The following is a 17,571-nucleotide window of genomic DNA, read 5'->3' on the forward strand; positions in this document are numbered from 1 at the left end:
AAATTCGCTGTAAAACATATTGAAAGTTACATCCTGTCTGTCTGTTTACTGTACAAAGTGAAAAGAGTTTTAAATCGACTATTTACAGGGAAAAGACTGAACGTACAAATGCTGACGCTGATTGATGCCCAACACCTCCGGAGTCTCGTTGCTTATTTCCTCGTCAGTTCCTGGTCTCCTCCTTGTACCATCTCGCTGATAATGGTTGACCTGAACTTTCCAAAATGTGTGCGTATAAAAATTCCAGAGATCCCAATCTATTTATTAGGAGAGTCATCGGGGAGGGGGTGGGGGAGGGGTGGATGGATCTGTTTGATTTAAGGCTAACTCGATCAGTCTCACGTTGATGGTGTTGTCTGTGGAGCGAGGGAAAGAGGAAGAGGCGGCTGAGCTTATGAATAGTTATCAGCAGGTTAGTGAGGGGGAAAAGAAAAAAACAGCTGTAATCATTCAATTCTGATTTGCTTCCCTCCACACACACACGCACGCCAACCCATTTAGATTAGGGTATAAGATAGAAGTCCGCCATGACAAAGATCACACTCCAGCAGCTCCACCACCAGCCAGCACTCCTGCGCAGTCTCCCGCAGCCCTTGAACTTCTGACACCGCCAGCTAATCGAAGATCAACCCTTTAAAAGAGGCTTCTTTATTCTGTACAGTAATACGATGAGTCACCATCAGACAGCTCTGGGTGTTGGGGTGATGGGATGATAAGGCATGTCTACTGAGTGCCTGAACCTACACTGAGTAAAAGGTCCTGTGCAATAATAAATGAGGCCTCTCCAGCTCAGAAGCACTATATCTACATCGGTCGGAGTGAAAAGCCGGAAAGCGTTGGCAAGATGGCCGCCTTCCGGACGCCTCCGTCGGCGTTCAAGAGGCCTCTTTCAATTAGACATCCTCCTCAGCTCGAGCTTCAATCGGCATCATCGTCACGGGTGCGACAACACGTCTCCTACACGTTTTGTTGCATTTCGCCAACAAAGAAAAACCCAACAGTGCATATATTAATCATACACAATGTACAAACAAAGCTTTCTGTGTGCGCGGCTCTCAGACCGCTTACGTGAGTGAAAAGCAACGCCTACGTCGAGAAACTGGTGAGAGAGGCCCGGGGAAAAAAATAGCGAGCGCCTGGCGACTGCTATCGTGTAACCCCCCCCACCCGTCCCCCACCTGTCCCCCATCCGTCCCCCACCCGTCCCCCATCCGTCCCCCACCACCCGGTCCTGCCTGGCGCCGCGAGGGCCTCGTGTGAACCAGAAGGACACGTCCACTGGAGACCTTTAAGGCACGTCCTTCCTCTCAGTGTCTTCAGCTCCGGACGAAACGCGCCGTTCACAGTTACACAAGTTCAGACTGACAAAATCTGCATGTGTTTAAGTGTGTTTAAGTGTGTGTGTGTGTGTGTGTGTGTGTGTGTACTTGTAACGTCTTGAAAACATCAAATGAGGATCTGACGGCTCTAAACGTGTCTGCGCCAGATCCCGTTTTTGGAGCAAATAAATGTATGAGCATGGAGTAAAATATTCTACAGAACACAGAAAAAAAGGGAGTTCAGGACTTCAGTCTTTCTGGCTTGTTGGTTGAACTAAAAACAACCTCCCTGCTGCCACCCGGGGCAGACAGGATACAACTACAGATACTAAAACAGTCATGAAATATTCTACCAACAGAACATAAAACAAGAAAAACTTAGTGTTATCATAAGCAGTGTTATGATAATCAGCACGAACGTCTTTGTTATTCACAATGTTATCAATATTATTGTTGTTCTTATACCCTGTGTGTTTTTTTTTTCCATAAGAATATCTTATTGTCATTCATGATTGTATTTCTCATAGCAAACAAGATCAGCTCTTTTGGCGTCAGGGATGAGGAGGAGGAGGTGTGTGTGTGTGGGGGGGGGAGGAAGAGGAGAAGAGTGCAGGATGGACAGGGCCGGGCTGTCTCCTTCCAGAGAGAGAGGCACTAGTCATCTCCTCTGTGAAACGTGACAATGTCTCCTTTCCGCGGTGACACAGGGGCAGATGGGCAGCTCGCTCTCGCAGTCTCTCCTCAGCGGGAGCTCTCAGACATCGCACCAGGCTCACGCGTCCAATATCGAACGAAGACGAGGTGTCGCCTCTTTGCGATAACAACCAACTTCTGCCCCGCTGGTGGATGAAGCGATGGACTCGGAGCGGAGTGCATTTTGGTGACGGTGAGGGGAACGTTGATTGACTGTGTTTGAGTAGCTTTGGCCGTTTCTGAGGGAGGGTTAACATCCCACAGCTCCTCAGGGTCTCCTGGCTTTGATTTCTCCCTTTTCCTTCTTACTCTCATCTCACTTTTGACAGTCTCTCTCCTGTCTTACCTCATCGTTCTGTCCCAATATGGGCTAGGGTTGCAGTGTGTGGACAGTGTCATCCCTGATCTCCTAACACCACATGCCCCCCCCCCCCCACTCCTCCCTCGCCACCGTCCGCTCCTCCTCCTCCTCTTCTTGCTCTTACACGTCAGACTCAATGCTGGAGAGTTTCTCGTACACATGGCCATTGCTTCCGTTGAAGGGCCGCGGGGGGCCGACCCCCAGCATGGAGCCGTGGTGGTTCATTCCACCGAGGCTGAGCTCTTTCTGGAACCGGGGGGTCGCATTGGACATCACCCCGGCTGTGGCGGACGTCGGCAGGTACGACGTCGTGCTCATCTGGCTCCTGAAGTCACTTCGGCTGTTTTTGGCAACTTGTTGCTGCTGCTGTTGCTTTTTCATGTAATATTGTTTGGCTCCGTGCATCAGACACTGGTCGTCGCCAAAGGTGGGAATAAAGGGGTTTTGGTTTACCCTGTCGGGGTAAAGGGATTTGGATAAAGAGAAGCCTCCCCCGCCTCCTCCTTCCATCAAAGACCTATCCCTGTCTCGCATGTCTCTCTCTCCGACGGAGCGGCGGTGGAGGCCCTCGCCGCCTCTGAACAGGCCGAACGGCGAGCCGGCTCCTTTGCGGCCCTCACCCCCGTAAAACAGCGGGTCCCTGTCTCGCTCCCTTTCTCTCTCCGAGCCCCCGTGGCGCTCAAATATGTGCGCGAAAGGGCTGGTGCCCTCGATGTAGCGCTCTTTCTCCTTCAAGCTGACGCTCCTGGGTGGGGGCAGCATCCCTCCCATACCGAGACTGCTCATCCCTCCGCCGCCTCCCAGGCCCCCCATCAAACTTCCCATCCCGCCCGACTCCTCCTTCTGAAGGTCGACAAACGCGTCGTACGAGTGCTGCCGCCTCAGCGGTTTGCCGAAGCCTCCTCCCTTCCTCCTCTGCTGGCCCTGAGATTGAGACGGAGGGCCTGCGCCCATACCTCCTCCTCCCACACCTTTCCCTCCCCCCATCTGTTCCAAGAGGTGGTTGTTGTCCTCGCTGATATCGTAGAGGTTTCCTGTCTTTTTACAGCCCTCGCAGCGCATGCAGCTCGCAGAGCTGGGGCGGCTGTTTCCTCCGCCTCCCGAAGTCCCGCAGCTCATGCCGCCACCGTACCCTCCACCACCCCCGCCTCCATGCATGGACATCTGCTTGACCAGTCCTCCCCCGCTGGCCCGGCAGTTCCTGCACTCCCACTCTCCCCCTGCCAGCCCAGATCCTCCACCAGTCTTTGGATCCGTCTTTTTGGGTTTGCTCTTAAGAAAGTCATCCACTGGAACCAGGGTGGGGCAGGCCCCCACTCCTCCATCTCTGCCCCCAGGGCCCTCTGTCAGGTCCACGTGTTCCCACTGAGGGACGCCCTCTTTGGGACGAAACTGGTCCAAATAAAAATCCCTAACGCTCTCCTTTTCTCTGAAGAGATAGGAGTTCCCGTCGTTGTTTCCTCCTCCACCTCCTCCTCCTCTCTTCCGTTCGGAGGGCAAAAGCGGTGGCGAGGTCGAGCGGTGGCCGCGGTAGTGGTGGTGGCTGATGTGGTAGGGTTTCCTCCTGTAGCCCAGCTCGATCTCGTCCAGCTCCCGTCTGGACTTGGCAGAGGCCGGCCTCTTTTTCAGGCTGTCACGGTATTGTTTGCGCTTCTTGGCATTACCCTCCAGGTTTCCATAAGTCACTGTGTGCGTGGAAATGTCCGAGACATCGGACCGTATATTTCCTTCGTCGTCTCCCCTCCCGCCACAGTAGCCATGCCCCGGGACAAACGTGGAACTTGAGGCGCCTCCCTTGAAGGAGAACTTCCCGTACAGGTCCGGCAGCCCTCCCTTGAAGCCCTGGCCTGATTCTGGCCTGGTCTGTCCAGACAGCAGGTCAAACTTGCTCATGTTCCTGTGGGTCAGCGCTGAGCAGGGCTGGGTGCTGAAAATAGGGGCCACCCCTCCGCCCAGGCTGTCACAGTCGAACATGCCGCCCTCCAGAGAACTAGCACTGCCCAAACTGTGGGGCCGGTTGGCAGGCGGGCCGCTGAGCCCGAGCGTCGAGCCGTGGTGGTGCAGGTAGTGGTCCTGGTACAGGTTGCTGTCCTTCAGGTGGAGGTTGCCGAACGTCCTCTCCACCTCGCTGATGTAGTCGCTGAACATGTTGTCCTCCGGCAGGTAAGGGGGCTTGCAGTCCGAGTGGCCCGCCAGGCTGCGCCGGTGTTCAGAGATGTCGTAGACAGAGGACTCCCGGCGGATGAAGTCCAGAGCGCTGTGCGGCGAACCGTTCACCCCCGACAGGGAGGCCATGTTCTTGGCGGTGCGCAAGAGGCGCATAATGTTGGAATGGGTGTTGTTCATGGTGCCTGATGGGGAGTTCAACGCCGAGCTGCTCTTCTCCTCAATCTGCACCCCGTGGATGCAGCTGTAGATGCCCTGTGTGGGGAAACACAGGCAAGAGGCAGCATTAGATGGAACATTTGGCCAATTTGACCATTATTTGTCACTAATATTGTACTCTAAGTTGACAAAAACAAGAAACCGCAGCTGCATTGCATCCTGACCGCTCTCTTCTTAAAAGCCCAGATGCCGCAAAATGAGTACAGTTCCTGCTGATGAAGTGAGACGGTGCAAGTGAGCGTACAGTATGAAGATTCAGAAAGGGACAGTGTAGCTGCACGGTGGATGATTGATGAAGGCAAAGGGGCTGTAAAACCCCCCCCCCCCCCCCCCCCCGGGTCCCACTGGTCAGCACCTTTAATCAATGTGATTAGAATTCAGCTGAACAACATCCCCCGGCAGTTATTAAACACCTTAGTTCCCCCTACCGCTCAGCGCCGCGGCGGCACAATCTCCTCCGAAAGAGAAAAGGCCAAGGAGACGCCGGCTGAGCGCCGCGGTGACAGGAAGACAAACGGCACCATTTGCATTCAGTGATGTACGATACAATATTCAGATAATAATGGATGCGCGGAGGAGAGCAAACCAGGCATGACGGATGAGGACGGTAAGGGATCGGATCAATCCCAAACAACGATTTTGCTCAGTTTTTCCGGACGTCTGTGGAGGACTGTGGAAATAAAGGGAAGCTTCTGGCCACTGTCAAAGATCAGGGATCCGCTGACCTCCGTCCTGAGATGTTAGGGGGTCAGCTGGCTGTCAAATCCTCTCTGCTGTTCAGCTGCGACTCTTCCCAGCCTCCTCCTTTTGTCCACTACTACGAGTCGTTGACCCTCAGCTCTCCTCTCCCTGGCCGCTCGCTCCCGCTAGTCAGAGCTACATGGACAGAGCCTGCACTGCAGCAGAAAGGGCCTTCATCCCTCACTCTACTTGTATGGGTTGTTACTTCGTTCAATTTCACAGTTTGTTAACAGCCAAGTATGTAAAGCTTGACCATGGCTGAAAACCACGAACACAAAAGGACTCATACGTGCATTTGAGAAATACGGGCTTCGGATCTTGAAGCGGAGGACAAATGTGTCCGCCCACCTGCGTGATATTTCAGGGGTATAGAAGCATCTTTCAATGTTTATCTGCTCCTTCGCTGTCACGTCTGTGTTTCTTTTTTTCCATCTGCCTGTTTATACAATTTGTCATCACTTCATATCTCTTGTTTTTCTTCTTTCATTGTCTTGATTACACCCCACCTGCTGCCAAATCTGTCACGTCTTCCCTCCCATGACATTTGTGGGACAGCATCCCATTCTGGGCCTGATTATTCGGGCAGGATGTATGAAGAGCAATAACTGTGGCCTGAGGCTTGCAACGAATTTTCAATCCACCGGGGGAATCACAGCAAAATCTATAAGTGATTCGACTGGAACAGAGAGGCAGGAAATCAACAAATAACTATCTGACCCTATGTGCGCTTGCATACGCTGCTGAGTGCCTATTGTACAGCTGAGCTGCAGCTCACAATTTCATCGTGCCTGTGTGCGGCGTAAGGATATGGGGCTAAATGCAAAAAGAACCTCGCCATGATGTAATGCAAGGGCCGTGAGAAGTAGGAGTGATTAAACCCCGAATACATTTACTGTTCTAAAGCCATTAGAGGCTTTTTAAATCAATATAATTAATTAGTTTGAGCGTTTTGCAGGTGGGACCCGGAGGAGCCGCTGAGCCCCTCTCGCAGAGCGGGAGCGCTAACCGACCGCGAAGCCACGACCGAAGCCACGTGACCCGCGCCGACCGTGACAGATGTCTCGTTTTCTTACGCCGCCGAGCTTAAATGTTAATTGCAGCAATAACAATAAAGTTTATTGGATTATGCTGTGAAATTAAAAAAGCGGAATTAATCTGAGTCGCAGAGCAAAGGAGACACACACACACACACACACACACACACAGACAGGCAAACATACAGACACAATCACTTTATATCTGCTGAGAAAGTGACTGGATGAATATTTCCCCCTGAATATTTTAACATACTGATTCATCTGGCTGTATTCGTGGACACTCGGCGTTCATTTACGCTGTCACATTGTAGCAGAGACAAGAGGTAATTTCTGCAAATGAGAGCAATAACTGGATGTTACACCAAACATAATTGCTTTCAGATTCAGGCCCCGTACAAATTATAATGATGTCATAACAAAACAAAAAAAATTAAGAAAAAAAAAAAAACACAGAGCAGCTTGTCTTTGGAAATGAGAAGTCGACTGACATTTTAGCAACTGATATTTCATGCTCCATCGCAAACAGACGCGCACACGACCATAAACAAGGCGACAACGTCAAAATTAACACAAAATAATCAGAGTTGGGCACTGGAGCGTAATATTAGAGCAAAATGTGTTTGTTTTCTCCCCCCGGTAGCCTTGCTTTCTTGGCACAAGCAGCTCCGACACCACGGCAGCATATCAAATGTGAAGGGGGGGGGGGGGGGGGCAATAGTGTGTGGCTCTCTGCTGCAAATTAGCCACGTGGTTTAGCCTGCAGCGGTTCACCTTCAGAGGCACACAGTGAATTACACCGAAGCATGTCAAAACAATTGGAATGCAAATCAAATACCTCGGGGGTGACTTTGGTCCCCTGGGATCCAGTAATCTACCCTCCACGCTTCTGTGGCTGAGTTTTGTTTGGTGAAATATTGATTCTGGCTCAACGTTTTGTAAATATTTACCGCACGGACGTCAGACGGGCCTAACCGTCGAAGAAAACGAAAAGGAAAAAGCTCCAATATCAGTTTGGGAGTGAGAGTCTGGATTGGTCACATGGACGTTGACTCTAAAGCACATGTGTCAAACTCAAGGCCCGTGGGCCGAATACGGCCCGCCACGTCATTTTATGTGGCCCGCGAATCCGCCAGCAAAAAAAAAAACTAAAAAAAAAAAAATATTTTCTTCTTCTTTTTTTTGGAAAAATAATTTTAAGTTAGACTTGAAAATAAAATAAAAGTATCCCCATGGTCTAAATTATGAGATAAAAAGTTGAAAGTATGAGATAGCATGTTGTCTGTGTACCGACATTAAAACTATCGCCACAGGTGGACAAGAGAGGAAACAGCCCGAAAAGCTGTTTTCCAACAATTGAAAAAGATCGACAAATAATCCCAAAATGTCCACGAAGAGAAAAATTGATGCAGAGGGAAGAAAATGTCATGAAAGATGGGAAAGTGAATACATGTTTGTGCTTCAAGGAGAACAACGGGTCTGTCTTCTGTGTTATGAGGCGTGTCGGTGATGAAGGATACAATTCACGTCGGCATTTTGACACCAAACACGGAGCTAAATTTAGCCTCCAAGAAAAACATCAAATTGTCCAAGAATTAAAAGGCAGACTGCAATCACAGCAGAATATATTTACACAGCTACAGCCCAGTGCATGCTGAAGGTATGTGAGCAGTGCTCCGGCGAGATAGACTTTTACAAATGTCAGTTTGTGAAGAAACACCATCGCAGACCGAGTTCATGAACTAGCAGCAATCTAACAACACAGCGAGCCGAAGAGACGAGCAGGTACTTGTGTTTCTAATGAACTGTTGATGAAAGCACAGACAACACGGATACATCATCTATCCATGTTCATCAGACCTGACTCTCAGTGAGCAGCTCTTGGATGTAGCTGCCATGCAGGACGATGACAGGGAGGAACATTAGTGATGCAGAGAGGTGACATAAACAGCTTTGAACAAAGTTATTGTAATAACTTGTTTGATATTTGTCTTTGTTCTTTTCTTTAATAGTTTGATCTTTGATCGAGTCATGTGGGTTTCTTAACCCTCAATTAAAATGATTTATGTTATAATAACAGAAATGTGTTTAAATATCATTTTTCATTTATATAACTGCATGTACAATATATTTACACTTGAATAAACAAGAATCAAATGCAGAGAGAGTTATTTAACAATATGTTAGAAGTTAGTTCTACAGTCTTACAGTTACAACCGGCCCTTTGGGGGCGACCGTGATGCTGATGTGGCCCAGAGTGGAGATGAGTTTGACACCCCGGGTCTAAAGTCTCGGAGAGCAAAGCAGAGGCCTTCCAGATGGCAACGCTGCTGAAGCAGGGCTCAACCAAGTCATGGAGGTCACCTTACAGACAAGGAGTCCTCGGTGACGCAGTCGCAAAATGGAGAAACATAAACTGAATGAATGACAATTCTGGTGAGAAAGTGTAGTTGTTAGTTGCTGACATCGGCAACAATATATTTACTTTAACTCCTCAGGACTTTCTTTAAATCCTCACATTTTCTTTCCCATCTTTCATCCCAACGGAGAAAAGACGAAGCCAAACAACAAACAACGTACACTCAATGGAAGTTCATATTCTAAAGCCAGAATGCTGACAACATTTTCTCTTGCTATCAGATGTGTATGTTTTACCGCTATTACGAGACCACGTGAATGGTGAGAAGCAGTGAAAATTCCGCGTTGCGTTACTCGCTGCACCATTTATGGTTATTCGCTTCATTCGCGCCGGAGAGGAGGAGTGGCTTATCTCCATGGAAGCCATTATTAACGCAGCCATTTATTCCTGCCATCAACCATGGAAGAAATAAACAGTATTTCTACTGAGTACTTGTTGTGGAAGTTTCACTGTGTTTACTGCAGCTGTATGAACCCAAAATAAACAGTTTGCTGTGATTTAACGGCAATAAAATAAAAACTGTTGCCGAAATAACTATGTAATTATGCCGATTTGTAAAAAGTCTGAATTCATGTTTCTTTAGTTCTCTCTGCAAGACGACAAGCAAATAACTTTTAAAAGACTTGTTTTCTCAATGGAGTCTGGATCGATCGGTGCTATGCTAAGCTAACATTGTAGCAGCTCCATCAACACTCGACATAACGTCATATATGCGTAAACACGGCAGCGTCTGTTTATTGTTTCTACCGTGTGGTTCATATACATATCGTCCGGCCACCACTAATGTGAGGTGCCGTAGAGCTCTGGGTGAACACCTACAGCTACAATATTTGAACAACGTCAGTGATGACAGGAGGAGCTTCATAACGCTGACAGCCTCTCGCGACACAGCGTTTATTGCTCCTCAATGCAACCTTTCATCCATGGAGAAGAAGAATGTGACCTTTCTTATTTCAAACGTCACATTGTCTCATTTTAGACATCTAAAGGTTGGAAGTCACCATTTTCTTAGCAGTGGGTAGTCAAGTGTGATATTGCTGGGCTTGATGTGATGCTTGAAAACACACGCCTGATGTGAAATGCATCAGCTCCAGTGTCTTAAACAGACCTCACTGGCAATCAGGACATTTGTTGATAAAGTACGAGCCATGGAAAGCTGATGGTCACATTCATGATTCATTGATTCACTTTGACAACATTGTTGAGATCATCTTTAAAGTCTGAGGACATTTTCTCCTCACTCCCGTCCTCCCGTCCCCCACCCCGTCTCACCCTGCTGATGGAGAAGACGAAGCCGGGCTGGCCGGAGCAGACGCCCATGAAGCAGAAGCGCAGCTGCCAGTAGAACCAGTGCTCGCAGATGAAGGTGATGAGCGACAGCGCCATGGCGGCGCCGAGCATGTAGAAGACGCCGGCCATGTTGTCGATGTCCAGCTGGCTGGACATCACCTCGTTCTTCTCGTGGTGGCAGATCCCCGTCAGCCACAGGGACTCCAGCTCCTCCATCTCACCTGGATGGAGGAGGGAAGATGGGCAGAGGGGAGGGAGGGAGGGAGGGAGGGCAGGATGGTAAAGGAGAAAAGGAGACAAGACAGAGGGTATGGTGCACGATGACGGCATGTGGAGAAGTGTTTTATATGATTCGTACGGGAATCAGAGTAAAGTGGGAAGGAATGTAAAATAAGAAGGAGAGAGGAGGGATATGATGTAATAACAGGACGGGGTTTGGAGGACACAAGGGACGTTGAGGTGATGCAACAGAAGAAGAGAGGAGGGAAGATGGCGGGCAGACGGTGGGGAGAGGGGCAGGGGGGGGGGGGGGGCGGTCAGGGGAGTTAGAAACGAAATACAGCCTTGAATTGTGCAGTACGCCTCATTGCAGACTGGTAGACAGTAACACACACCATCGGTCACACGTGAATTACATCGATTGTTTTTTTTGCCCTCACTTCTGCAAATGATTGTGTTTCTACCACACAACATGCTCAAGCCTCAGGTTTAATGTGAGTGTGCATCTATGCAGAGTGTTAAAAAAAACCCAAAAGTGTTAGCGTTTGTATGCATGTGCACGTATGTATGTGTGTGTGTGTGTGTGTGTGTGTGTGTGTGTGTGTGATACCGGTCCCTGAGCTTCTGGTCTCTTTTGTGGGTCACCTTCTGTTTCACCACGAGCTGTTCCCTATCAAAGCGACTGTGGCAGGACAGGCCTCGCTTAATTAATCATACATTCGGCCGTTGTCGCTGCGCGGCCGCCGCGCGACTCTAGCGCCGGAGCACTGGCTAACCTCTGAGCATCAACGAGAAGCGCCACAGCATACAAACTCAGGAGGAGGAGGCGTCGCACACACACACACACACACACACACAAACATACAGACACAATCACTTTATATCTGCTGAGAAAGTGACTGAAATGCAACCATTTTACAGCCAATAAGATGCGACAGTGTATAACGCTGGTGTGCGATCTCTAGAAAGTGATCTCCATGACAAGTGAAGATTGTTAACATTGGGATGTTTAATGTCTGCGTTTAGTCTAAAACAGTTGGGTTGAGGAATTTCCTTTACTATTATACGATTACATTATTTACCATTATACTAGAGTTTGTAACCTCAAAAGTTCAACATTTTGGGGAATAAACTAGCACTAGGTGGATGAGAAGATCAATATCCATTTCAAGTCTGTATGCTTAATGTGAAGCCTGCAGCCCATTAGCTTAGCTTAGCAGACTGATAATGGGGGGCGAAACAGCTAGCATTGTTACTGTACCAGCACCTCTAAATTCACTAATTAGCAGAAGAATATTTCCCAAAATCTCTTTATGGTGCCTTACTCTGTAGACAATAATGCAAGCAAGGGTGTCAATATAGACTGCACTGGGAACTGTGGAGTGTGTGTGTGTGTGTGTTTCCGATACAATAGCCTTAGTAACTCATCAACAACACATTGTAGGTGACGTATAAACAGGCCCAGCGGTGTGTGATTCATAACTAGTAACTAGCATACACTAGGGCCTGTCATAATAGCGTCCACTCAGGCCCTTTATTACCACCTCACGCCACTGAGAGCAAGGGATATTAAATAAAGGACAAAGAGGATTCAACTGAAAAATGACAATTGTGCTGACATTTGACTTTGTCAACTCGAATAAAACCTTCATGCCCGCAAGTCAGTTGCCCACCAGCTCATAAACGTTATTGCAGGTCGTCGTCTTTCATGTTTCCAATGTTCGTATTTTTAGTCACTTTCCGTATTCTAATGACTAAAAAGTATGATACAAAATGTTACTTTAATCATTCACGTCTGGTGTTCCTGAATGATGCAACAGGTCTTCCATCGGCAGAGGGTCATGGAACTCAACATCTTCTGTAAATGAAAAACCTTCCATCCATATTTAGTTTGTTTTGCTCAGGCCTGCGTCAGACGAGCCAGACTCCCTCCCCGGCCCTCGGTACCAGGCCACTGGGCCCTCCACGTGAGTCTGATCACGCTTTTCTAGGCCACCAGGAGGGGAGTGCATGGCGAGGCGTGGCAAAGTGACATTGAAAGCCTGAGAGGGGCGAGACGGGGCCGCTCGGCTCCTGTGCCAAGGCTTTTTTCGCCGTGTGGCACGGGGTGACGTCACTGCGAGCCGACCCATATTCAAACACACACGTGTGCTCTTAGAGACACACAACACTCTCACTGAGCTCCATGTAGGTTGATAAAAATAAACCTGTGTCATAAATTGTCAGAATCTCTACAGCACTCTCTCTGTATCTCTCTAACACACAATCCTGCTTACACACAGAGAGGCCTGACCCATATTCACACACACACACACACACACACACACACACACACACACACACACACACACACACACACACACACACACACACACACACACACACAGTGTTGAAATACACCAGGAGCTATGCTGGCACCCCTAACTGGGACGCACTATAGTGGGCCCCCCGAGGGTCCTTGGTTCAGGATGCTCACAACATGCTGGACCGTGCCCAAACTAACTAGGAACAACACACACACACACACACTTCCATTCTGCATTGAGCTGTATATCAAAAGGGGACACTGTGAGAATTCTACGGCTGATGTCGATAAACAACAACGAGCAGCAGCTGTCTGAGACGTTGTGACTTGTTCCTGATGAAGAGCTTTCGCTCCAAAACCGCAAAAGCATGTGCCATGTGGGTCAGGAACGGACATTTTGAACATGTTCTGACTCATTAACGCTCCAGATCGAGCTGACAGGAATGAAAGCGTTTCAAAAGAACAAGCCCCGGAGAGCTTGGACAGTCTCCCATAAAAGGCAAGCGGGATCATAAAGCACCGGGCTCCCACGGTGGAGCGAAATCTCCAGTGATATTCATTCCTAGCAGCGCTGCCGTACCTTTTTCTGTCTGTTCTTGATATATACGAGAGCGGACTTACGTGTACTTTTGACTTGCAGAGCCAATTAATCATCGCGATTACGGTCGAAGAACTATGGTTAGAGGTGTGTTTCAAAGTAAGTGCATGAGAGGGCAAATTTGGGAACAGTAAATGTTTATTACAAGTACTTTTTCTTTAGGTTGAACTTGGATGTTAACTGTGATTCTTTGTTTCAGCAATGTTGCCATGTAAGTTGTCGAGTAAAACGTGATTATAATAGAAGAGAATAACAGTGGCCAAAGCCAACAAAATAAGAAGAGTCTCCTTTGATGTTCGCTTCAAGGCTTTTTAATTGAAGGAGTGATGTTCTGCTGCATTATCTCAGCGACTGACTGGTGCATCTTTGAGTTGGTATTTACTACTCGCCACATCAACACAGCTGCATGCGTGATAGACTCTCTGCCTGCCGAGAGCATTAAACCGTGCGCCATCTATGAATAAAACAGTGGAGGGAAAAGCAGGCGCGCTTGCTGTCTCACCGTCTCCGAAGAGCTGCAGGATGGCCAGGTCCACGTGCCTCTTCCAGATCGACTCCTTCTGGATGGCGATGCCGTACCCCGTGGTGGCGAAGATGTAGCCGCTGCCGATGGTCACCAGCTTGCAGCCCTCGTCCCTGCCGGCCATGTAGTTGAGTACGGCCGCGTCGTAAATGAAAGCGTCTAGTTTGCTAATGAAAAAGAGAGAGAGAAGGGAGAACGAGAGAGTGAGAGAGAGACAGGTTACAATTAATTAGCACTTAGGAGTCAGACATCACGGCTACAACATTCCAATTGACCTGCTCAATAACTCTAAGCTGCTGATAAGTGTCATAGACTTCCACTTGGTTTGCCAAAGGCTGGAGCTGGCACACGGGCCTCAAGTTTCAAACATAAACGTGATCCTTCAAACTCATTTTACAACGAAACGAAATGAGACACTTTCGTTTCTCACCCGGCCTTGAGACTCCCCAGAGCTTCGTTGACATTTTTCTGATGGAACTTTGTCATGTAGCCGTGCATCTCCGGGTAGTTGTTCCTGATGTTTCTCTCCGTACTCCCATTCGGGACGGTGCCGAACCGAAATGGAGGCGAGAAGTCGTTGGGACTCTGGAACTAAACACGGAGGGACGGAGCGTGGACAGAGAGAGAGAGAGAGCGAGAGAGAGCGAGAGAGAGAGAGAGAGAGAGAGAGTGAGCGCGAGAGCGAGAGAGAGCGAGAGAGAGAGAGAGTGAGCGCGAGAGAGAGAGAGAGAGAGAGAGTGAGCGCGAGAGCGAGAGAGAGAGTGAGCGCGAAAGCAAGAGAGAGAGAGAGAGAGTGAGCGCGAGAGCGAGAGAGCGAGAGAGCGAGAGAGAGAGAGAGAGAGAGCGAGAGAGAGTGAGCGCGAGAGCGAGAGAGAGAGAGAGAGAGAGAGAGAGAGAGAGAGGGGCATGTGAAGCGTGGACTTTATTACGTTAAAAGGTGCAGGTGAGAAAAAGACGACGGGCTGGCGCAGCATCAAACAGAAAACCTTCCATCTTACCTTTTTGTCCGAGAGACCAGTTACCTGGTCCACATATTCCTCCTGGATCATGAAAGCGGCCAGGTTGGCAGTGTAGGAGGCCAGGAAGATGACAGCGAAGAAGGCCCACACCGACACCATGATCTTACTGGTGGTGCCTTTGGGGTTCTGCACCGGCACGGAGTTGTTAAACACCAGACCCCACAGCAGCCAGATGGCCTTACCGATGGTGAAGGATGGACCGTGAGGCTCTGAAAGAAACAACGGACGGATCAGCTTTGGTTATGAAACCGGTGCGTGGGTCACACAGTTGGTCCGCTTTTACTGGTGGGTCTCCAGCCGAGCAGATGAGACACATGTGTCACACATTCATGTCTTTTTTTGTATCATTTAGGGAACTGTGCTGGTCCAATTCACCAGTGAGCTGGCAGCAGACGGGTTCATTCCAGCCATTGTGCTGCGATAAGCAGTTGGTTCATAATTTGTTGTGTGGGTGTGTATTGTTGTGTGGGGCTTTTGTTCACGGACGGACTGACTTCATGGTGCCAAACATCTCCTCCGTGAACTTTTGTGAAGAAAGTTGTTTAAATGAATCGGGCAGAGACTTCACAAATCTGCAGTCAGGCCATTGATACATCGTTACGTCGAATCCTTTTGAGTCCAAACTTCGATCTGCACTCTTCGTGATACTAAACTCCCACCGCGCAACAAGCAGATAAAAAAAACAAGGAAGAGAACAGCGCTTTAGGGAGGAGTACATCTTCTCCAGAACATGATGAAGGATGAGAAGAATGAAGGGAAAAGATAGCCATTGTCTATATATAGCCACATCAGAGAGCTGTGGGAAGACATTGATTTTTTATTTTTTTTTGTTTCTTATCTTTTTTGGCTGGGGGAGAGACAACACAAAACTAACCCCTAGCTGTCAGAGCTGACACGTGATTGTTTTTGGGAAATATGGAAATGAATGCAAAAGCCTCGTTCGGTGTGAAGGAAGCAGCACTTGAGGTGTGTTGGATCCCAGGCAGTGAGACACACATGCCAAGGATCAAAGGAGAGCAGCGTGGAGGAGGAAGAGGAGGAGGAGGAGGAGGAGAACGAAGTCACAGGGTCAGCGAGGAAGGCTGGTCTATATGTGGAGGCGGCACCGCGGTCTGTTTGTGCATGTCTGTGTCTCCGTCGGTCTTTGGGCACCGCGAGACAATTTGCACAACTGCAGAGCGAAAGCATGAGCCTGCAGAGCCGGACCCGTGCTCCCCCGTTTGGTAACGACTAGTTACGGCATTACTCATCGAACGCTCACTCTCTCTCTCTGCAGAGCCTCAAATCGCCCGCCGCCATGTTCTCCGCATACTTTGGATCCTCGATCGCTGGCTTCACCGGCAAAGATGAAAGCATTCCATGGTTTCACTCCCTCGTTGAATGTTGGAGTTTGGTGGACACTCGATTTGGATTCCAACATCAGACTGTTTCTATTGCCAGAAACAATTTCACTGCTTTCATGCGCTGGTGATAATCTCACATCCAGGACTTTTTATGTTGGCCGCCTAACATTCTGCTCGTCAGACGCTATTCAGAGAATCAGAAACCTGACAAAATGCCAGAAGCTTAAAGCCAACAGGAAACCGAACACTGGGGAGGGCTGGTACCAGTGGGGGTATGAGCCACCAATCTCCACTTCCATCATTTCATCTTTCAACTTATCAGTGCCAATGGTAGTTTGATGCCACAAGAAAGGGAGTAAATTAGAATATTAGAGGCATCTGACACAGCATGTGTGTTAGAAGTGAGATTTTCAGATTCACCAAACATCATCACTGTATATCAAACATTTTTAAATATTGAACCAGCACCTTGATCTGATGACCGTAAAGCTAGCGCCTTGAGTTGCTCATCTTCAGCATGAACGCTGTGTGTTGGCAGAGACACTCACTGTAAGACGCGTTGTTGTCTTGTCGAGAAACGCTATCTGGACAGCATTACTGTACATTTCCTACACGACAGATTTGCTGCGGAGTGCTGAAAACTCTCGCCTTCATTCCAAAGTGATACGTGACAAATTCAACCTGAGCGTGCCCTCCCATCTGGTGTGGTCTGAAAATATCTGCAGCCATTTACATCTATATCCTCAAACAAGTGCAGTCCTCCCCCAACAGGTACCATAGACCTGTGTGTGTGTGTGTGTGTGGGCGTGTGTGTGTGTGGAGCTGGAGCCTCTCACCTTTGCCGTCAGCCAGACAGCGGTTGTAGCCCACAGGGCTGAAGTACTCGAATATAAACACAGCCATTGCTGACACCAGCAACAGCATCACGAACATCATCACCCACACATCCGCGCTGAAGGGCTCTGGAGGGCAGGAGGGAGGGAAGAGAGGAGAGGGAGAGATGAAGGGAGACGAGGGAGGGAGGGAGGGTGGACGGACAGAGATTAGGACGAGAAGAGAAGAGAGAGAGAGGGGGGGGAGGTGTGTAGGAAGGCAGAAGACGGGGGAGACATCAGGAGAGGGAGGAAGAGGGAGAAAAGAGCGAGGGCGGCAGAGAGAGAGAGAGAGAGAGAGAGGAAGTGAAAAAAAGCGAGAGAGGGCAAGAGAGATATGCAAATGTGGAGCACCAGATTGAGAAGAGGAAGGAAGAGCAAGAGAAATGGAGTGGGAGTGGGAAATACAAGAGGGCAAAGAGACAGGGAGCGAAAGAGAGAACACATAAA

At 49.0% G+C, this 17,571-nt stretch overlaps 1 protein-coding gene across 1 annotated transcript in view; it reads right to left on the bottom strand.

Moving 5' to 3' along the window:
• Nucleotides 1-2,493: 2,493 nt before the first annotated feature.
• grin2ba (glutamate receptor, ionotropic, N-methyl D-aspartate 2B-a) overlaps nucleotides 2,494-17,571 on the bottom strand; it is a gene marked incomplete at both ends in the record, with an annotated part of 104,490 nt that continues 89,412 nt past the window's right edge. Inside the window, 6 exons of the mRNA XM_079281909.1 lie at nucleotides 2,494-4,794; nucleotides 10,225-10,463; nucleotides 13,867-14,054; nucleotides 14,318-14,478; nucleotides 14,886-15,115; nucleotides 17,086-17,211. Coding sequence (XP_079138035.1) covers nucleotides 2,494-4,794; nucleotides 10,225-10,463; nucleotides 13,867-14,054; nucleotides 14,318-14,478; nucleotides 14,886-15,115; nucleotides 17,086-17,211 — 3,245 coding nt within the window. The remainder of the gene's footprint in view (nucleotides 4,795-10,224; nucleotides 10,464-13,866; nucleotides 14,055-14,317; nucleotides 14,479-14,885; nucleotides 15,116-17,085; nucleotides 17,212-17,571) is intronic.

Source organism: Melanostigma gelatinosum (genome assembly GCF_949748355.1).
Source record: "Melanostigma gelatinosum genome assembly, chromosome: 13".
Lineage (NCBI taxonomy): Eukaryota > Metazoa > Chordata > Actinopteri > Perciformes > Zoarcidae > Melanostigma > Melanostigma gelatinosum.